At 46.7% G+C, this 22,633-nt stretch overlaps 1 protein-coding gene across 1 annotated transcript in view; it reads left to right on the forward strand.

The window, feature by feature from the left end:
• DNAH9 (dynein axonemal heavy chain 9) overlaps nt 1-22,633 on the forward strand; it is a 524,795-nt gene that overhangs the window by 340,814 nt on the left and 161,348 nt on the right. Inside the window, exons 50-53 of the mRNA XM_025202178.1 lie at nt 3,953-4,378; nt 7,620-7,739; nt 10,976-11,164; nt 18,089-18,324. Of these exons, the coding sequence (XP_025057963.1) occupies nt 3,953-4,378; nt 7,620-7,739; nt 10,976-11,164; nt 18,089-18,324 (971 nt within the window). The remainder of the gene's footprint in view (nt 1-3,952; nt 4,379-7,619; nt 7,740-10,975; nt 11,165-18,088; nt 18,325-22,633) is intronic.

Genomic DNA, 22,633 nt, shown 5'->3' on the forward strand with positions numbered 1-22,633 from the left:
GGACTGCAACTACTGCCACTAAGAGGAAGTCATGCAATGTGATGGTTGGTGACTCCTTTCTGCAGGGAATGGAGGCATTCATCTGTTGGCCTGAACTATTGTCTACTGCTTGCCCAGAACCTAGATCTGAGATGTCATGGAAGGATTACCAAGACTCACCTGGCCCTCTAATTATGGGATCCACCTGACAAAGAGGGAAGAGTATCTTTGCAGATGGGTTTGCTAACCTAGTGAGGAAGGCTTTAAACTAGGTTTGCCAGGGGATGGAGACAAAAGCCCTGAGGTAAGCAGAGAAGTGTGTGACCTGGAAGAAGCACAAGCAGGAGGGACAACAGGGGAGGTGCTCTTGTTCTTCCTGAGAAAGTAGAACTAGTTACCTCAGATGTCTGTACAAGAATGCATGGAGCCTGGGAAACAAGGAAGAATTGGAAGTCTTCACACAGTCATGGAACTATGGTTTGATTGGAATGATAGAGACTTGGTGGGATAGCTTGCATGACTGGAGTACTCTCGTGGTTGGTTATAAACTGTTTAGGAAGGGTAGGCAGGGGAGGAGAGGAGGAGGAATTGCTCTTTATGTAAAAGAGCTGTGTGATTGCTCAGAGCTCCAGTATGAAACTGGAAAAAGACCTCGTGAAAATCTCTGGGTTAAGGTCAGAGGGGAGAGCAACAAGAGTATCTGCATTGACCACCAGACCAGGAGGATGAGGTGGATGAGGCTTTCCTCAAATAGCTAGAGGAAGCTTTTAGAACACAGGCCCTAGTTAGCAGGGGGACTTCAGTCACCCTGAAATCTGCTGGGAGGTCAATAGAGCAATTCACAAGTAATCCAATAAGTTTTTGGAGAGTGTTGGGGAAAACTTCCTGGTGCAAAGGCTGGAGAGGCCAACTAGGGGCTGTGTTCTTGACCTGCTGCTCACAAACGGGAAAAAAATTGCTGGGGAATGTAGAAATGGATGGAAACTTGGGCAGCAGCAAAATAATGAACCTGGATTTCAGAAAAGCGGACTTGGTCTCACTCCGGGAACTGATGGGCAGGATCCCCTGGGAAGTCAGTCTGAGAGGGAAAGGAGTCCCAGAGATCTGGCTGTACTTTAAAAAACCTTAGTGAGGGTGCAGGAATGAATCATTCTGATGCGCAGGAAGACTAGCAAGTATGGCAGAAGATGTGCTTGGCTTACCAGGGTCAATGAACTAAAACACGAAAAAGAAGTTTACAAGAAGTGAAAACTTGGACAAAGACAAGGGAGGAGTGTAAGAGGCAGACTGGGATGAAATCAGGAAGGCCCAAGTGCAATTGGAGTTGCAACTAGCAAGAGATGTGAATTGTAACAAGAAGGGTTTGTACAAGTATGTCAGTAGCAAGAGGAAGATCAGCGAAAGTGTGGGTCCCTTACTGAATGGGTGAGGCAACCTAGTGACAGATGATGTGGAAAAAGCTGAAGTACTTAATGCTTTTTTCCCTTCAGTCTTCACAGGCAAGGTCAGTTCCCAGACTACTCCACCTGGTAGCACAGTCTGGGGAGAAGGCGAGCAGCCAACAGTGGCAAAAGAACAGCTTAGGGACTATTAAGAAAAGCTGGACATGTACAAATCCATGGGGTTGGATGCAGTGCACCCAAGGATGCTGAAGGAGTTGGCCGATGTGATTGCAGAGCCAGTGGCCTATTATCTTTGAAAACTCACCGTAATCGGGAGAAGTCCTGAATGATTGGAAAAGAGCATAAGAAGGGAAAGTTGGAGGATCTGGACCAGTTAGTCTCACCACTGTCTGTTGAAAAAACATATTGCAGATCCTCAAGAAATCCATTTCTAAGCCCGTGGGGGAGAAGAAGATGGTTAGGAACGGTTAGCATGTATTCACCAAGGGCAAGTCATGCCTGACCAACATTCTTGCAGGCAAGCTAAATAAATCTGTGTTGGATGAATGGTCTGTAAGGTGGATAGAAAATTGGCTGGATCACCAGGTTCAAAGGGTGCTGGTAATCAGTGACCCGATGTCTAGTTGGCAGCCAGTATCAAGTGGAATGCCCCAGGGTTTGGTCCTGGGGCTGGGTTTTTTAAATATCTTCATCAAACATCTGGAAGATGGGTAGAGTGCACCCTCAGAAAGTTTGCAGATGATGCCAATCTGAGCAGAGTAGCACATATGCTGGAGGGTAGAGCTAGGATTCAGAGAGACCTAGACATATTAGAGGATTAGAACAAAAGGAATCTCGTGAAGTTACTTCGCATATAATGAAATGTTGGTATAAAAAGGGTCATTGCATAAGAGCAAATAAACACATACAGAACCCACATAAAGTGAGGGAAACCTGTACAAACGTAGCCTTAGAGGCATCAAACATCTGGACTCAGTCTGGCCTTTGGATTCTGTCTCAGTGTCCTAAAGCAGGGATGGAAGATCTGGGCAGCCTCCATTCCTCCAAAACTCCTGCCTAGGCGTATGCATTGATGGTCTGGGTGACCTTTTATGCATGCACCATGATCTGGAAGGATCAACGGTTGCCAAACACATGATAGATTGTAACTTCACTCTCTACTGTGAATTTTCCTTTCTGATGGTTATGTGCACTGGATGCTGTATGCTGCAGCAAACACAAGTTTTTCTATCCACTATGTAGCTGATTTGGATGGGCATAAACCACTGGGGCTTAGTAACACAAGAAAAAGGGTCCCCAGTGTGGTAATCATGCTATGCTCTAGCATTTGATACTACAGAGTCTTGGGGATCTACTTTCCAGTAGAAATAGAAAGTTTTAGAAATCTCAGCATTTGTTTCTCTCCATAGTGTGAATAGCTAAGACTTGTTTAGCTGCAAGTATCAACACATCACTTTTCTCTAATATTCATATTAAGCCAGCATCTTTTTGCAATTTGAAAGCATTTGTATGAACATTTTTTTAATTTAATTTTACTAGAGTCAGCCACAGACATTCAAAATCCATATTCCCAAAATCATATGATTGACTTAAAATGTTAAGATATTTAAAAAATAATGTTGGACCATTTCTTTGTCTTGTCATTTTAAAGAATTTAGGTCATACCCACTTCACATTTCCGAGTGTTCTTTGAAGTCAGAAGACGTAGAAACTTAGAGTGAAATCTTTTTTCACTTTCACATGACAATGTGTCATTTATGTAGTCGTGTAAGTGTAACTTATGGTACATGTGCAGAGGTTAGATTCTTTTTGCACTTGTGCAGCTACATTTGATTTGTACTTCCCTTCTGAGTATGCTTACAAGGCCAAGTAGACTCTGGGGCAGAATAGAATCATCTAGGTATGTGTGTAATATTGTACAAGTACTGAAACTTTGGTTGCAGAAAAAGCACAGCTAGTGAGTGTTTGACAGTGGAAAATAGGGCTGTGTGAAACAGCACCATTTCATTTCGACTTCTGTTTCACCATTTTGAAGGGACAGTGTTTCATTTCATTTAGTTTTGAAGCACTGTTCCGTTTTGTTTCATTGAAACTGTTTTGCTGTTTTGACGTTTTGCACATAGGCTATAATGGGGAATCATGAAAATGCCTAATAATTTGTCATTTCTTGCCTGATTTGGATGAAAATTGCAGGGATGGTAGCCCCTTCTGAGGGCATGCAGCCTGCCACATTTCATAGGTGCAGAGGTTTCCGGGAAACTGCACCTCAAACTGTTCAAAGCAAAACTAGTAACACTTGCTGGCAGTGGCAGCCTTCTGTCATCCAGCATGCAGATTCAGGGGCGCGCACCCCCGAGAGGAATCTGGCACAGTCCCACAGCCCTCCTGCACACCGGGTGACAGGAGTGGTGCCCTGAGTTTCTGCGCAGGGCGGGGTGGTGCCCACTCTATTCAGTGTTGCTTCAAAGCTGCTCTCTAAGATTGATAAATCAGGAGCTTGACTCCACTATTAGCTCAGTAAAAGGAAAACTTGTTCATTTTACTCTAACAACCTTGTTTTTCCTTTTCAGAACAATCTGACAGAACTGAAATCATTTGGGTCACCACCTTCAGCTGTCAGCAATGTCACTGCTGCTGTAATGGTGCTCATGGCCCCAGGTGGAAGGGTTCCCAAAGACAGAAGCTGGAAAGCAGCTAAGATTACCATGGCCAAAGTAGATAGTTTCCTGGATGCCTTAGTCAACTTTAATAAGGAGAATATACATGAGAACTGTCTCAGAGCTCTTCAACCATACCTACAGGATCCCGAATTTAATCCTGAGCTTGTGACAACCAAGTCCTATGCTGCTGCTGGTCTCTGTTCTTGGGTTATAAATATTGTGAGATTCTATGAGGTGTACTGTGATGTGGAGCCTAAGCGACAGGCTCTGAACAAAGCCAATGCAGAACTAGCTGCTGCACAGGAGAAGCTGGCTAACATCAAAGCCAAAATTGCTGTAAGTTTAAAAAGATGTTAAAAGTGTGACATGCATGTTCATCAGCTGTAGCTGTAGCTTGCCTCCCAAAGGAGAAATGCTCAGTACTTAACAGTACAGAACCTTGTCTGTCCAGTACTTAACAGCACGTCTTTACAATTCTGTATATTTTTGAAAGAGGGTATTTTAGGACTTGGCAGATTTAAGTCTTTTTCCTACTTTCATTTTTTTTTCTGCACTCTATAATATTCTGTCTCTTTTCTGTTCTTGGCTATTCCTTGATACAAAGGTTCAGGATCCTATTCTCATTATTCCCTATTAAAATTTTTTTCTAGCATGAGTTTGGGATTTCCATATTAGCCATGCACTGTTAAAATTTAACACAAGCCAAAATATATTCTGCATATACTACATATGTATAATCAACAGAAAATGGATTCTAGAAAGTTTTAAAACATACTAGAATTGATTTTTTTCCTGTTCACCAAACACACATCCCATGTACTTGTGATATTTTGCAGAAAGCCAATTCCACTTTAACTGGACACAAATGATCTGTCAAATCAGGCGGCCCTACTGACATATCTGATACACCTTTCCCTATTTAAATTTGTGCAGGAACAGAAACATTAATGGGGGAAAAATGTTTTAATTAAAAGTAGGTTTCAGTGGAAAATAGCCACCCACTTCCAAATATATTTTCATTAAAAAAGCCATACCTAACATCCCACTAACTGAAAAGTCTGGAAATAAACAGAGAAGTTAAGTTACATCCAGCTAATTTCCTATTGCCACATAATCTCAGTTGTTCTCACCTCACTCAATCTAAACCAACCTACATATTCATTTTGCCCCCTAAAATCTGCCAATTTCAGAATATTCTTGGGCAATCACAAAATGCAATTCTTATTCAAAGGACCTTTCTCCAATCTTATCTAATATTGCAATTAATAAGAAAACAAAACAAATTGTTCATGTGCTGGCTGCAAACTTTCAAGGCGCATCAAGCCATGCTATACCACAACAGACACGCTTCATAAAACCAGACAGGGGAGTGCAGTTATTCCGCTGAATTAATAAAAATACTCTATTCTACCAAATCATCAAACTGTTGGAAAATACATAATACTCTTAACATAACCATGCATCTTAAAATATTGCTATACACATTTATTTACAAATGTATAAAATCTACAAATATATTCAGTCACCCATTTCTATTTACAAAGAAGCACCTATAAGGCTGGATAGTGATAGGGATTGCTTTGGAGGCATTTATCTTTCAATACTCTTATCTTAAAAGTAATATATAAGAGTGGATAAATGTTGGGATCTCTTAAGCATTCTTATTTCCAGAACTTCTAATATTGGCGTTAGTTTTTAAAGAGGTAAGATACTTGTAAAGAAAGTGGAAATCTTTCAAAACATTGCCTGTATTTCACTGAAACACAATTTCAATAATAACTTCTTAAAATTATTATTTGTGTACATATAATGCTATACTATTAAATTTGTACTGTACTAATACATGTACAAATATTGTATGTGTGTATTAAGTAATATTTATTATCAGATTTTTAACCAGCATAAACTGGTATACTCTATTGACTTCTGTGGTACTATACTGCTTTATACTTGCTGGGACTCTGATCCTAAAATTGTAATATACAGCCAATATTTTTAACTGTAGGTGCCCAATGCTATATATTAAACACTTGTTTATCGTATTTGCTTCAATGACAGATTGGGCTGTAAAGAATTTCTGGAAATTACACAAATACATGTACACATGTTTGCAAGGGGCAGCATCCTATTTGTCATTGTACACCTAAATGACTGTTTTCTAGCTGCATAGGTGGGCAGGGAGGGGTTTGCCACTTTTTATATAGGTTGCAATTCTATCCCCCTGCAGTGCAGATGTGTAAGCATGCACATAGACTGAGCTGGTACATAGGCGCACACACATTGGTTGAGCATGTATGCAGCTCTGTTAGTACTTACTAGAGCATATAGCACAGAAAAGCAAAGCTGCTTCCTTACATGTTTTAGTCCACAGAACTGCTTGGTTAGGACATTTGCCCAGGAACCCCTTCACCTAGGTTCCAGGCACCCCCTCACCTAGAGAAGGTTTGATCTGCACCCCTCTAGTGATCTACCACAACACTTGTATCAACAGACCACAGGTTAGGTTTTAGCCAGTCCTTATTCAACACTCCTTTCAAAGCTGTTCCACTTTACCTTGCATTTAACAGTTGTTGGACAAAGTGGATGGATGGTAGTTCGGTGCAGAAGTTTCAGCCCATTAGCAGCAAGAAAGCACACTCATCTCTCTTTGTCACTCTCCAACTTTGGCCTTTTCCTCCTGGCCAGAAATATCTCCTGTTTTTGGCTGCCCAAGAGGCCAGCTTTTAAAGGAGGGATGGAGAAAGTTCTGGATTATGCCTAACCTGTTCCATGGTTAGAGCTTGTTGCTGGGGAGTCAAAGAGATGCAAGTTCAAGTGCCCTTCAAGTGAGGAGGGGCCTGGAACTCTAGTACCCAGCTTCTAGAGGAAATGTTCCAGCCATTCAGCTTCTAGGGCTAAAACATGAGATGATCCTGTTCTTCCCTTTCCTGGGAATTACCCTGGTATTCCCTTATGTCAAGCTCATCTCCTTCAACCAGAATGATTTCTTGGGGCTATGAGCTGGAGAAATATATAAGAAATACCTTGAGGACTTGTCCACTAACATGGCAATAGTGCTAGGAAATTGTTTATTAATTAATCCTCAACCATAATCCAAGACCTGAGCCATCATTGTTAATCCACCTGTCACCCCCTTTTTTCTGTTCAAAATCAAGCCATGGCAGTGCCTGGGATAAATAGCCTTTGCAGTATTCTGACATTAGCACCTTACACATTATATGGCATACCATGCACATCTGTGGTCTGTATCATGCTCTCCCTTCCATTCTGTCTCATTTTATACCAGATAGTTTTTCAAGGGTATCATCCAGTGTCCATGCAAGTCAGTCAGAGGACAGTGACCTAAACAGGCATTGGATTGCATCCTAGTTGACATGCAAGGTGCTGAGATTTCGCAAGCTGAGACCTTAATGTAAGTGGTCTTTCTGCACGGCTGAAGATCTTCCCTGCCATTCTACAAGATAATCAGAATAGCAGTAAATCAGATTAGGATTTGACATGCAGAGAAAAAAAAAGTTGTTAACTATTATATTTTTTAAAAGTTTTGCTTAATGTTGTTGTTATTTTTCATAAACAGCACCTTAATGAAAACCTGGCAAAACTCACAGCCAAATTTGAGAAGGCTACATCAGACAAACTAAAATGCCAGGAAGAAGCTGAAGCTACTGCATGTACCATCTCTCTTGCAAATCGACTAGTGAGTATCAACAGGTAGAATTTGAATTATATAAATGAAAGTTGTCAGGTACCATCAGGATGCAGACTATGTGAACGCAGGGCATTTTATTTTCTAAATGTTTAGACTACATTATATTTTCTGCATTGCAACAATTTTACAGTACTTCCATATGAAAACTGCATCTCTTATCCTAATCCTTCATGTATACCTGGTCGTGTTCTGTGCATATTCATACATAATATACCTTATATACACAACTATAGATGCCCAACTCTGATACCTTTCATTATTACTTTTCTGATCAGTCAAACTATGTCCTAAAGACAAGACCTTACTAACACCAGAGATTATTAGATAATGGATAGATTAATGGCTACATGTTATAATAAATAATGAATTAAAGCATTTTTGCACTTCTTTCAATATCTGAAATTACTAAAACATAATTATAAATATATAAAGAACAGCGCTAAAGTGCTGAGAGTATTAGATGGACCCATTATTCTAGTATGAATCCTTCATGATTAATATTATCTGTGAGATTTAATTTTAAATATCCCCTATGTAAAAATACAGTCATCCCTGTTTTGCAGGTAGGTGGAGATCCAGATTTCTGAATAGAAAGAGATACAGATTTTTAAATATAATTAGGCATCTCCTTCCATAAATTGCCAAGAGGACTGAAGTTCCTATATATCTGTAATATTTCTGGTGCAGAACAGTTAAGATTTTTAACAATATATTTCAAGAATTCCCAAATGTATATAATATTACAAATGAGATCAGTAACTCCAACTCACTTGTTCCTGGGTGCCTCCTACTCTACCCGTCTTCTTTGGAAAAGACAGTATAGACTAAGAGGCCTTGCAGTCTGCCCAGAAGTTCAATAAATCTGAGTGCATCTAACCAACTGAAGGAGCAGCTTCAGTTGGAGGCCTTCCTAAGAGATTTTTTTGCATCCAGATGATGGACATATAGGGAGTGTCATCTTTAGCTTCTTGGTCAATAATTGGTGCCTCTTTCCATACAATCTCTGATTCTGGCACAATATTCTGGGAATATAAACATCCAGATCTCAATCCTACTTTGTTACTTAAATGCAACTCATATTGACTTCAAAGGAGTTCCAACCATGTGACTGGGAACAGAAACTGAATAGAGAATAAGACTGTGAGCAAAAGCTTTGAGGTCATATAAAAATACACCCCACTAAACAACTTTAATTGACGTTTTGGAATGAAATGCAAAACGAGGGATGAAGAGAATGCAATAGATTTTAACACGTCTTCATTTTAGTAACAAGTCACCTAAAATTAATTAAATTGCCTTGGATAAAAAGTATCTGCTACATGAATCTCAAATTGGCTGAAGAATAAAAAATGAAGGGTAAAAATAAACTCCCGCATTCTGAGTTATGGTAAGTGTGTGCTAGGGGTACAGAGGGATCTATATTGGGTCTGGTCTTAATTAATTTCATGTTAATAATCTGGAAGACAAGGAAAGCAACGTATTAATGGTGTTTTCAGGAATTCGCCACTTAACAGAGAGAAATCATATAAAGAGCCCTAAAGGAATTAGGAAAATGGACAGGAAATGGATTCAGTCTATAAAAATGAAAAGAAGTATAAGTAGGAGAAAATCATGCCAAATACAGACACTCTACTAAATAGAGAGTTTGCAAGAAATCTATATTAGGAGTCAGGATGAGATGTGTATTTTCAAAGCAGGATCATAGGAAAAGTGAATATAAATGTAGGCTACAGACCAAACATTCCCATATGCTAGCATGCAAAAAGCTTAAGATTGTCTTAAAAATAGAGCTGCCAAACAATTAAAATTTTTGATCGTGATTAGTAGAGCAATTAAACAAAATTAGTTGCAGTTGATCACAATTTTAATCACACTGCAACAAACTCAAAATTATGCACAGAAAAACTCACAATTCTGCAAAATTATGCAGGTACTTTGTATGGTTGTGGGATGGGGTGGGGTATGTATGTGTAATGGGGTATTTATGAAGGTGTTGGGGGGCTGTGTGTGTGTGTAGGGTTTGGAGCTGAGGGAGGAGGATTCCCACATACCCTGGCAGAATGCTTGTATTGTGGGTCAGGAGTGAGGGGCAGCAGCAGGGCTGGAGGGGCTGTGGCTTAGGAGCCAGGGACAGACAGACACACACATACCCACCCCCACCCCACATACCCACAGACACCACCCAGTAGGTAAATGTGTGGTGGGGGAAGGGGCGTGGGGGAGGGAAGGGATGGTGGGGGCAGATTGAGCCCCCCCCCCGCCCCCCTCGCCGTGAGGGAGAGAGTGGGGCAGAGGCAGGGATAGGGGCTGGGGTGAATGGGGTCCAGGGCTGAGGCAAGTCATAGTATGGAGCTGCAAGCGGTTTGTCCAGGGGTGCGGAGAGGCTCCCACCACTGTGCACACCCTGGAGGAGGCATGGGTACGTGCCCCCTGGATTTGTGTGTGGCAGAGGCAAGCTTCTACTGTGTGCTGGTTTCTGCACCCTGCTGCTGTTGCCCTGGGAGCTGTATGACAGCATACTGGTGGGCAGGCAGGGGACACAGTGTAGCCAGCATGCAGCTCCAAAGGCAGTGGGGCGCAGAGTCCCAGACTGCAGCAGCAGCCCACCCCTGCCCTGAGCACAAATCTGAGGGGCACATACTCCAGGGAGTGTAATGAGAGCCTCCCTGGATGAGCTGCCTCAGTTCCATCCCATAACCAGCACCAGCCCCAGGGTCCCATTCACTCCCTGCCCCAGCCACATTAAACAAAATTAAAGTGAAAAAAATTAACATGTTAATTGTCTTTATTAACCACAATTAATCAACAGGCCTACTTAAAAATTGAGATTATCTTTTAAGCCAGGGGTGTAAAACTCATCTGGCCTTGTGGGCCAGATAAGGGTCCTCAACCAGAAGAATGGTGTGTGGCTGGCCCCACAGGCCAGACTGGGTATGTGGACCAGTCCCTGCCCCAACCTTCTAGGGGAGTGAAGACCTCCTTTTGGATAAAGATAGACTAGAGAAAGTCCTGGAATACATATTGTCAGGGCAGTCTTTCAGTAAATAGGAGAAACAGCTGGCAAAATGATCTAAAATGTATTTTCTGTTCTTAACACTTTTCAAGTTTTGAAATTTTTGTAGAACAATTTGAAATTAGAGTGAGAAGAAGCATTAAACATCTAGGACAAAGAAGGAATGTTCTATGAGTCCATATGGAGTTTAATTTTATATTTGAAATTCTAGGTTGGAGGACTTGCCTCTGAAAATGTGAGATGGGCAGAAGCTGTGAAAGACTTCAAACAGCAACACAGTACACTGTGTGGAGACGTCTTGCTAATCACAGCATTTGTCTCTTACTTGGGCTACTTTACAAAGAAATACAGACAAGACCTGATGGATAGAATCTGGAGACCGTACTTGTGCCAGCTAAAAGTAAGTGTCTATTACTTAGTTGTGTCTATTAATTAGTTGTTACTAAGCATACATTCATCGATTCATAGATGTTTAGGTCAGAAGGGACCTCAGCAGATCATTTAGTCTGACCCCCAGCCCTGGGCAGGAAAGAGCGCTGGGGACAGATGACCCCAGCCAGGTAGAGGTTTAGCCTCCTCTTAAAGCTCCCCAAGGTAGGGGAGGGTACCACCTCCTTTGGAAGCCCACTCAAGATTCTGGCAAACCTTACTGTAAAGAAGTTCTTCCAGATGTCTAATCTAAATCTGCTCTCTGTCAGTTTGTGGCCATTGTTCCTAGTTACTCCAGGGGGTACCCTGGTAAACAGAGCATCTCCTATTCCTCGCAGCAACAAGATCACCTCTCAGACTTCTCTTGCAGAGACTAAAGAGATCCAGGGACCTCAATCTCTCCTTGTAGTGCTTTGCCTGCAGGCCTCTAACCATATGAGTGGCCCTCCTCTGAACCCTCTTGAGGTTGTCCACATCCCTCTTGAAGTGTGGAGCCCAAAATTGGACACAGAACTCCAACTGCGGCCTAACCAATGCCACATAGAGGAGAAGTATCACCTCCCTGGACCTGTTTGTGATGCACCCGCTAATACATGATAAAGTGTGGTTAGCTTTACTGATTGCTTCATCACATTGAATACTCACGTTCATCTTGGTGTCAACAATGATTCCAAGATGATTTTTTGGTGCTGTGTTGCTGAGAAGGCCCTCCCCTAGCCTGTAAACATGCTGGTGATTCCTTCTCTGTAGGTGCAGCATCTTGCTCTTATCCTCATTGAACTGCATCCTATTCTGTTCTGCCCACTTTTCCAACCTGTCCAGAACTGCCTGGATTCGTTCCCTACCCTCTAGTGTGTTAACTTTACTCCATAATTTGGTATCATCTTTGAATTTGGACAGAGTGCTTTCCACGCCTTCATCCAAGTCACTGATGAAGACATTGAACAGCACAGGTCCAAGGACCAATCCCTGTGGGACTTCATGGCTTTCCAGGTCGATACTGACCCATCCACCACCACTTTCTGGGTACAACCCCTAAGCCAATTTGTCATCCACCTGACTGTGTAATCATCTGCATCTGACAGTCAATGAATCTGGTAGGGGTCTACTATGTTTTTTGCCAGAAACTGGAGTGAGGAAGCAATATACAGTCGTACTGCCTCAGGAGCATCCAAGCAACCTTCCTTCATTCCCACCTTGCTCTGCTGCAATATAAACCATGCTCTTTCTCACTGGGGCTGATTCTCCCTCTTTAGCCTAATCACTTATTTATAAAAGTTACCTGATTTGCTAAGATTCTGAGATTCTGTGTCACCCTTAAATTTTACCAGCAACTAGGACTATTCTGGACTTAATGACTAGGCCCAGTCCTGTAGAATTTTGGCTAAGAGACCCTGGACATGTCTACATGAGACGCTTTACTCAAGACTAGTGAAAATTACTGTGCAGTAAGCATCGCCATCTACACATGCAGACGCTTGCTGCACAGTACATTGCTCTACTCATGAGTAAATTTGCTACCTGTAAATACAAGTAACAAATTTACTTGCAATTAGTTACTGGGTAGTAGTGTGGGTGTAGATGCTGACTAGAAGCAACAGCCCCACCACCAGCAGCCCAGTCCCAGAGCCCTGGGGTAGATGGCTCTTTGCCTACCCCAGCCCCTGGCACTTAAAAGCCTGTGGGGATGCTGGGGCCCTGGGCCACCTTCAACCAGCTTCTGGCCACTGCATTACACAGCGGAAGCCCCATGGCAACTGCAGCAACCAGCCTACACCCCAGCGCTGCTCCCTGGCACTGCCTCACCATGCAGATGCTAGGCCTATGCCATGCCCCCGTGCTGGGTGCTGCAGACACCTGCCAGGCCCACCAGGACCCTAGGACACCTGCAGCCAGTCTCTGACCACCAGGTTCTAATCCATCTGGCCCCAGGCCACCCACAGCATCCAGCCTGTAACTTGCCACTGGTGCCTGGAACACCCTCGCCATACACCTGCCTGTCCCACACCATGCCCCTGGTCTGGGTGTGCAGGAGCCTGCTGAGGTCCTCCAGAACCAGGACTGTCATGCAGAGGCCTAGCAAGCTGTTGAGGGATCCACACTGGCGTCCTTTCCAAGCCACACGCTGCCTCCCAGGGCCTCATCTGGTCCCAGGAGGAGACTTCAGACCTCTTTGCACCGTGGGGAAGAGGCTAAGGTCCTCGGAGCAGGCACTTCAACATACACGTGAACAAGAGCCTGTCAAGCCACATGTAGGATTGTGGGCATGACCAGTCAGCACACCAATGCCACATAAAAGTCAAGGCCTTGCAGGAACAGTTGGTAACCATCACTGACCACAACTGTTGGTCAGAGACTCCTGCAAATCCATGCCCTTTATGCACCAGTTGGATGACATCCTTATGCCCTGGGACCCTAGGCTGAGCAGTGTCATCTATTTGAACACAAGCAGCCTGCCTGAGCCTTCTCTGAAGCCTGGGACCCATGGTGATGTGTCACTGGTGAAGGGCCCCTCGGCCCTCCAGGAACTTGTTCCAATGCACTCCCTGCCTTTGGCCTCCTCCAACAGCTCTGGGAACCTGAGCCAGTGCCTGCCCCACCAGCTCAATGTGTTCAGCCCTGCCCAGGAGGCCAGGTTGGCCATGGCACTGCCGGCCGCCAGCAGCTCCAGCTTCTCCCTGGAGGGAGCTCCTGCCCAGGCACCTGCATGCTGCACCTCTTCACCCTAGGGCACTGCCAGGAGTCATGTCTTTGCCATGAGCAGGGACCAACTTGGGCTGCCAGGTACGCCTGCCACGCCCACCTAGTGAGCCCTGCACTGAAGGGAAGGCCCTCCCTGCCCCGGCCCTGCCCTCCCTCTCCACCTGCCGCCACCTAGCCTGCCCATACACCCCCTGACTCCTGGAGCCCCCCTTATAGCACACAGGGAGGTGGGAGACAGTGCAAAACTTTATTGAGCAGCCTGTGCCCCCACACCAGTGGGCATGGGCCTCTTACATGCCGAGGAATGTGTTGATGCTGGCGGTAATGTCTTCCTTGGCTGCAGGGGGCAAGGACTTGTAGCGCAGCCCCAGGTAGCCCTCCAGGTGGCAGTGGAGGTTGTGGGGCAGGGTGGGCTTGCCCTCTGCACCATCAAAACTCAGGGTCCCATGCCTTGTTTACAGGTATGCCTGGGGCACCATGGCAATCAGCAGCAGCAGCATGTTGTGGGTTGGGCACCCCTAAGCCTGTGCAAACAGCTCCTCACACCATGCCTGGGACACTTGTAGCTGGGGCATGCTTGGGGCGTAGAGCTGGCATAGGGCGGGGTTGGCCCCAGGGCACCTCCCCAGAGACACCCCATGGGGAGAGGGTGGGGGCACCAGCAGCTCTGCATCCCAGTTGGCTGGGAGCCCCTTGAGCCCTCTGCCTGGGTGCCATGGGCTGGGTGGCAACACAGGAGACAGGCTGGCCTGCAGGAGGAAAAGGGAAGGAATGGCTCTGGGGCCATGGCAGCCCTAACCACAACCCTAACCCTGGCTCCTGCTGGTGAGAAAGTGGCTTGCCCAGGGCCTCAGCAGGGCGGCCCACTACTGCTGCTGCCACTTCCACAGCAGCTGGCACTCCTAGTGCCAAGCCCTCCACTTGCTGTGCCTCCTCCACCCAGGCCTCGTGAAAGAGTTCCACCAGGCCTCATAGATGTTATGCAGCACACAGGCTGTGATGATGATTTGAGAGATGTTGGCCATGGTGACAGGTGGTGAGGGTGCACCAGCATCTCTTCAGCTGACCAAGTCCTACTCCACCCGGGAATAGGTCCAGCTCAGCCACCAGTTGAAGTGTGCCTGGTGGTGGTCCAGCTGGCCAATGTAGGACCACATGAGCTAGAGGAGGAGCAGATAGGTGGGCTCCCCTATGAAGAGGGGCAGGACCACCACTGCACCCACCTGGAGGTCCAGCACTCCAGAGTGAAGCACCCGCTCTCCACCAGGGCTGGCAGGGCAGAGCTGCGGAACATGTGGGCATCCTGGGGACTGCCCACCCAGTCAATGCTCAAGTTCATGAAGGCACCACGGTGGTCAACAACGGCTTGGAGAATGATGGAGTGGAAGCCCTGCCAGCTGTAGTAGGGGTGGTACTCTGCAGGGGGGACAGTTGACAAGGATATGGGTCTTGTCCAGGGCCTCAGAGCAAGTACCCAAGGACAGATCATGGCAGCAGAAGCAGGTCGGGAAAGACCTACCATGCCCTACTCTACTCTCCCAAGCCCTACATGTCCCTCACCCACTGTGCCAGCTACTGTAGGTGGTAGGCCATCTGCTGGGTGCCTGTGTCTCGCTGTATGAGTTTGGCTGCAGCCCTGGCAGCTTGGACAAAAAGCTTAGGGTCTGCACACCACTGAATGATATGCCCCGCTATATTCTTCTGTCCTTTAGTCTGGTTCAGAAAGACCAGGAGACCTCCGTAGTTGGGGGCGAGCCGGGGCCTGCCAGAATAGGCTGGACATCCCCAACAAAGAGTGGTGGGGCTGCACCTCAGGTGAGAGCTTGCCTGAGAGTGCAGCATCCATGCCCTCGATGTTTAGCAACTGCATCCTGTTCTCATCATCCGGGCCAAGGACTGGTTCTAGAAGAGCAATCCCAGCCTTCTTGTGGGGAGAGATGTCATCCTGCTCCCGAGGTCGCTTATAACGCTCGGAAAGCTGGACCTCCAACTCATCATCATCCCCATCTGGTCCAGTGGGCTGAGGCATGACTGAGGGGTCAGTAGACTCTTCTGCCACCCCCTAGGTCAGGCCCCCACAAGGGAGGTATTCAATATCATCTTCACTGCCACCTGACTCCAGGAGCTGGAAGCCGAACGAGGTGTCAGTGGATCTGCCACTGCTTCCCACGCCGCCAAGTCATCCCCAACTGTAGCCACGTGCAGTTGGAGCGGGGTCAGGCTCTCCAGCAGAAGTCCTCCCAGCACTAACCAAGGAGGGCCCTGGTCAGGGTGAAGTGTCCTGAGAAGCCCCTTTTGTTTTCCTCTCTCTGTTTTTCTTCTGTGGAGAAGCAGTGGGTGACCTCCCCTTCACAGGGGATGGATCAGGATACTCCTGGCCCGCCTCCCCGAGGCCAGTTGTCTCAGATAGGGCAGCGGTGGAGGGTGGCTGGGGGGAGGCCTGAGCTCTGTCGTCTGGCAGGGCCCTGGTGGTATAGTCACCGGCTGCCTCGGCTGGAGCAGTCGGGGTGGGTGGGGGCCAGGTGGAAATCTCATCCCCTTAACTTGGTGGAGCTCCTGCACTGCAGGGAGGTCGGCACTGTGGCTGTAATGGGCGAGGTAGTGGGCTGGGTGGAGGTTCCAACCCCTCCATCCGATGGTGCTCTCGCACCAGAGGCCCCAGTTTCCTCGAATGGAACAGGGGTGAAAGGAGGTTGGGAGGAGGTCCCGGCTCCTGCACTAGGCGGGACCTGCATCCCAGAAGTGGATTTGTCATCCTTGGTGCAGCCGCAGTTGCTGGTGTCTTGGCTGCTCTTCTCATTGGGCACTGGGTAGTGAAGTGGGAGGAGTTACCACGCTGGAAACACATAGTCTCCCCCAGGAAAAGATAAATCACGAACCTCCTTCCATCTAGTCTGAAGCTCAAGGAGTGGGGTAGGGACCGGGGGCCCCCCTTGAGAAGCATGAAGACCTGCCTCTGAAAGGACAGGACATGCTTTAGCTTTGGATCTTTGCTTCTGATAGTCAACCAGCGAAAAGGCCTCGTAGGAATCCCGTAGGTTTCAAGACCCTTGGCCAGTTCCCTGTCAGACAGGTGTAGGGGTACATTGGAAACCACCACCCTTGCCACCTGGGTGTCTAGGGGCGCGACAAGGTAGTGTATGCCCACGATGTCCAGGCCTCCCAAGTAAACCCTGTCGACCAGGGTGGGAGTACCCGGGTAGATCACCGGGACCATGTTAACACGAGCTGCATAACATATGCTACACCATCCCAGGGCACCTGGGCACCTGCACAAACCTCGACCCTGACATGGGGTGGGGTATGGACCCTCAAGCCATGGTTAAGGCGGAAGTCCTGAGAGGCACCCCCATACCAGCCCCCATGTGTAGAAGCTGACATTCCTGCTAAAACAGGGTTAATCCCAAAAGCTAAAGCTAGCTAAAAATAAGAAAAATAAAAAGGAAGGGGGAGATCCGAAGGGAAGGAGAGGGGGAGGGAGAAGGAAAGGGTACAGCTGCAGGGAGAGGGAGGGGAAACAAAAAACAACCTGAGGGAGGGAGAAGGGAGGGGCAGAGAGTTACTGCAAGAGAGAGGGTTGAGAAAAGGGGGGAAAAGACAAGAAAAAGTAATGAAAAGTGTGGGGCTGTGGTGGGAAAAGGGTTAGGTTCCATTTTGGTGGAAAGGTTCCATTTTGGAAGGAAGGAAGGAAGCAGCCTGTCCATTAAGATAACTGGTAAAGATCACTTACCAGCTATCACATCCATGTTTCCTGTATGTAGACACTGAATCCAGAAATGGCCTTATCTGCCAGAAAAGTGTTTCTACGATCTGAAATGCAAATGCAAACAACAGACCTATGAGGATAATGGTTATGTTCTTCAAAACTACCATGTCAAGAGTTTGTACATGGTATAAAGTATACATCTGAACCTGTTCTATTTAGTTGTGACAGCTCAGTCCACTTATCTTGCTGCAGGCAATATTCTTTTTTCTCCTTTTATAATTTCTTTCTAGTCATCACAGGAATGAGTGAATTCAAAATCAAACCTATTCTGTAAACTGTTGACCATCAAATAAATTATATGGCTGGGTTGTTAAGTAAGCCTCATTATTAGAATCAGTTCTTCTGTTTCATCCTTAGCATATATGACAACTGATGCTTGCAACCTTGCATGACACTCATGGGAACATTTTCTCTTTTTGCTTTCAGGTCCCAATCCCTGTTACTCCATCATTAGACCCTCTGACAATGCTGACAGATGATGCTGATATAGCAGCTTGGCAGAATGAGGGCCTGCCAGCTGATCGCATGTCCACAGAAAATGCCACAATCCTTACAAACTGTGAACGATGGCCCCTCATGGTTGACCCCCAGCTCCAGGGTATCAAATGGATTAAAACAAAATATGGTGAAGATCTGAGAGTGATCAGAATTGGGCAGAAGGGGTAAATATGAGCCATGATACCAAATAACACACACCATTGTTAGCTGCCTGTCAAATATGATGAACAGCATGGGCAGAATCCTGCTTCACTTTGTCTGCCCATATGCTGGTTACCCCTTAATATAACTGCCATTTTTGGCACTTATACACAGTTTTCAGTCCTATTCCTGAGCTGTATGCAGCCTGGACAGAAAAGTGCACTACTGTGCATGCAAGTACTTAAGTATAAGTCCTGAAAAAAGCAGTAGGAGGAGGCTATTTTAACCACTGTACCTTACATTTAGTATTAATTGAAGCAGACAAGAAGAAAAGCTTCTACCCCCTGGGGAGTAAAAGATTGGGTGTGAACCTGGGGCCTAGTCTCTTATAGGGTAGAAAACATCTCACTGAACCATATATGCTTAGATCCAGGGGGTTTTTTTCCTCTCCTGGACACACACATCTCACTTTCTTGGCAGCCCAGGGGAGCAGCTTAAAAAAAAAAAGCTGGTGAGGGGCCTGGATAATTCCTAATTTATGGCCTATGCTCAAGGAATCAGAGAACTGCATGGTCAGACCCTATAGGGGTGAGGAGGGTAGGATAGAACCTCAATCTCCCACTTTGTGGGCAAGTGCTTTGACCACTAGTCTATTGGGGGGAAAGAGCCAAAGCTCTCTAACACTTGCCAGCTTTGGGGAATTTGCCTAGTTATAATTCCAAAGACAGGAGAAGAGAAATGTTGGCTGTCTGGATACATATTTTCTGTACATGGGTTATGCCTTAGGCTCAGGTTGTACTAGTGTATGCTTGGCTTTATGCCCCACATGGTTCAGTTCCATAGTGCGTTGGAAAGAAAACAGAACTCGCCTATAAAGTCAGAGTGGAAACAACATTGCCTTTCATTGCCTGTGCCTTCACACCACATTTTATGGAGGCACAGAGGCCAAGCAAACAAACACAAGGGCTCCTTCTCATTCCACAAATAGTGATGGTGACAATTGTGGTATCAATTTGTGCCACTATTTAGTGGCAATCACCTGTTTATTTTAATCTGTCAGACTTGCCCCAACTTTTCCTACTTACCTAGGCACCTCCCAGAAATCTTGAGGGCACAATCCCAGTAAGTAGAGAGAGCCAGGCAGGTGGTCCTGGGGGTTGAGGGGCCTGTTCCTATGCAGGAATCCCCAGGGTGTGCAAGACTGGGCCCTGCAAGCCCTAGAAAAGCACATTACCCATTGTCCCACCTGGTGATGCTGCAGGTGATATGTGGTATTGCCCAATGTCATTTGGCACATCTATTTCTACCTCAGAGAAAGGCTGAAAGCCTAAACAGAGATTTAGAATAGAGCCACATGTGATAGGATATTAAAAATGCCTATCCCTTCCCACAGTCATTTAATAAAGTTTTGAAAGAAAATTCAGTGTTACAGACAAGATGTAGAATAGGGACAAGGTATATATAGAAAGAAGTCTTAATTTTTCTGTTTTGTCTGCTCATTGGCTGTAGAAGCCATTTTTCATATGGGAAGAACTGAACACTGAGCACTGAAACTTACTAGTGTCAGAGAACCAAGATGATTGGCTAGTTGGAATTCTAGTCACAGAACCTGGACAATCAGGTAAGGGTTTGAAAGTGATGCTAAAAAAAAAAAGAAACCTTTGAGATGAGATCAGCAAATTCTGATCTCAGCTCTTTTTCACTGAAATGGGTTGAAAAATCATTTTGGCAAAAAAATTCCCATTGGAAAATGGCAAGTTATTAAAACTGAAACAATAGAAATTTACCAGTTTTGATGAGACTTAATTTTGGAAAGGTTTTTCAATTCCAGGATGAAATACCTTGTCAATGCATAAAGGAGATTTCATTTTTTCCCCAGACTAGCCTATAACCCAATAGTTAGGACATTTCTCTGGAATGTGGGAAATTTAGGTTCAAATCACTACTCTTGATGAGACCCTGTGAATGTTTGTTCTCTGTGTGTGTATGTCTGTCTGTCTGTCTGTCTATCTATCTATGTATCTATCTATCTATCTATTAAGATGGCCGCCGACAGGTGAAGCCCTTCTGAGCTCCTGCAGCTCGAGTGCCTTTTGTGTGTTCCCTGCACTCCGTGCCCCACTTTTCCTGTCCCCACCCCTCCAAAAAAAACCTTGTCTCTACCCACCCTGTCCCTGGGGACCCCCTTCCCTTCTGAGCTCCTGCAGCTCGAGTGCCTTTTGTGTGTTCCCTGCACTCCGTGCCCCACTTTTCCTGTCCCCACCCCTCCAAAAAAAACCTTGTCTCTACCCACCCTGTCCCTGGGGACCCCCTTCTCCCCACTTTCTGAGCGTTTTTCCCCTGGGCTCTGGCAGCTTCATTTGCCTCTGCCCCTCCCCCACCCCCGCCTGAGTTCTCCCTTTGATTCATGCTGCCTCCCTCCCATGGCATGCGGGTGCACGCCCCTCTCCACGTCACAGTGGAGGACTGCGCCAGAGCTCTGGTGAACCTGCTGGGACGCCGGAGCGTCCGGTATGCCTCCCGGGTCAATTCGGTGCCCATTATCTATTTGAGCTCTTCCAACCTGGTGAGGGAGGTGTGCGCGGCGGGGCTGGAAGTCTTGGGGGTCCACCACTTGGTCACGCCCCTGGAGACTCTGGCAGTGCGGGTGGTGGCCTCCAATGTGCCCCCGCACCTGTCAGACTGGGACCTCACCAACGCGGTCGAGCGCTACGGTGTCCTCACCAGCCCCTGGCGCAGGCTGACCATAGGGAGTAGGAACCCCAAGCTGAGGCAGATCCTGTCCTTCCGGAGGCAGGCGTTCATGCTCCTCAAGGGGGACACTCAGAAACTGCCTCCCTCCTTGACTTTTGCCTCGCAAGGGAGGTCCTACATGGTGTATTTCTCCCTGGGTGGGAATTCCTACTGCCGCTGCGGCGGCAGCTCCCACCTAACTGCCCAGTGCCCGTTTGGGCAGTCAGCCGCGGCACAAGTACCCATATGCCTTCTGTTGGCAGCAGGTATTTCACAAGGAAGTTTTTGAAAACCGTTTTGGTCTGCTTTGCAATGCAGATTTAATGGGTTTAGATCTACAAACCAGTGAAGGAAATTTGGGGGGGGGGGTTGTTGTTTTTTATGATTTAGTATAGCATGTATTCTTTGAGTGAGGTTTTTATCTCCATGCTGACCTTGATATAATCTAGTCTGGAAACTGATTGTGCAATTATAATAAAAGAGCATTTTCACATTACATTACTTTATGGTTTTCTTGCTTTCCAGGGCAGAAGCAGACATTCTCTGTTTTAGGGAATTCTGATTTTCTCTTTTTCCCTTTCTTTTCTTTTCTTTTCTTCTTTCTGCAACCAGGTAGGCTCGGTGGTGGACTGAGATTCCAAGCTCATGCCGTTCCCTGGCCCCTCACTAGGCTGTTTTTTGCTTTCTTTTTGTGTGGGAAGTTGAAGGTCTTGTCACGTGTATGATTGGATAGAGCAGGGTACGAACTGTTTATATATAGTTATGACCGTGTGGCCGGCACGCCAACCGCATAACTAGCATGTATGACACAACGTGGAATGTAGTGAAGGTGTCTATCACGATGGGGTGTGATAAATGCAATGACATGGTGTTCTTGTTTTGAAAGTAATTTGTTTGTTTTTTGTTTTGTAAGCAGCCAACCTTTTTGTATCCCTGTTTTGTCTTGCCACCCCACCGCCCGCTCCCCTGCCTGCCGGGGCCGATGAGGAGGAGGAGATGGAGTGCCTGCCCTCTGAGCTCCGCAAGCGGCCCCGGGAGCGGGACGACATCTGCCCCCAAAGCGGATGGGGATTGATCTCCCCGAGACAGTCCTCGACCCAGATAGAGAGGGGGGCCTGCTAGGGAGCCTGGCCATTGAGGGCACTTTCATTGGTCTCACTGGGAAGTCCCCTCCCACGGTACAGCCCCGCCGGTTCTCGGTCGGCAGTATCCACCTCCTGCTGGAGAAACCCCGCTGGGTGGCCCCCAGCTATGGAGGTCTTCTCAACCTCTTGGACCAGACCAAGGACCAGAGGAACGTGGCTAAGAGTATCCAGCAATGGTGCCCGGACCCCGCGCAGTTTGTCCGCGCCGCTAGTGACGCGGCGAGGCTTATGCGCCGGGACCCAGGCACGCGTCAGCATGCCTTCTGGCTTGACAAGCTGGTGACCCGGGTGAGGGAGGTGTGGGGCCGAGGCGGGCCCGCGGAATAGGGCAGGGCAACGCTAGGCCTTTCCCCTGTCTCCGCGGTTTTTCTGCCCGGCATCTGTCACCTTCTCTTCCACTGGTACCCTGCCTACCCTTCCTCCTTCTGTTCATGGCGGTTGTTTCAATTTCTTC

Source organism: Alligator sinensis, unplaced genomic scaffold, assembly GCF_000455745.1.
Source record: "Alligator sinensis unplaced genomic scaffold, ASM45574v1 scaffold77_2, whole genome shotgun sequence".
In the NCBI taxonomy this organism is placed as follows: domain Eukaryota; kingdom Metazoa; phylum Chordata; order Crocodylia; family Alligatoridae; genus Alligator; species Alligator sinensis.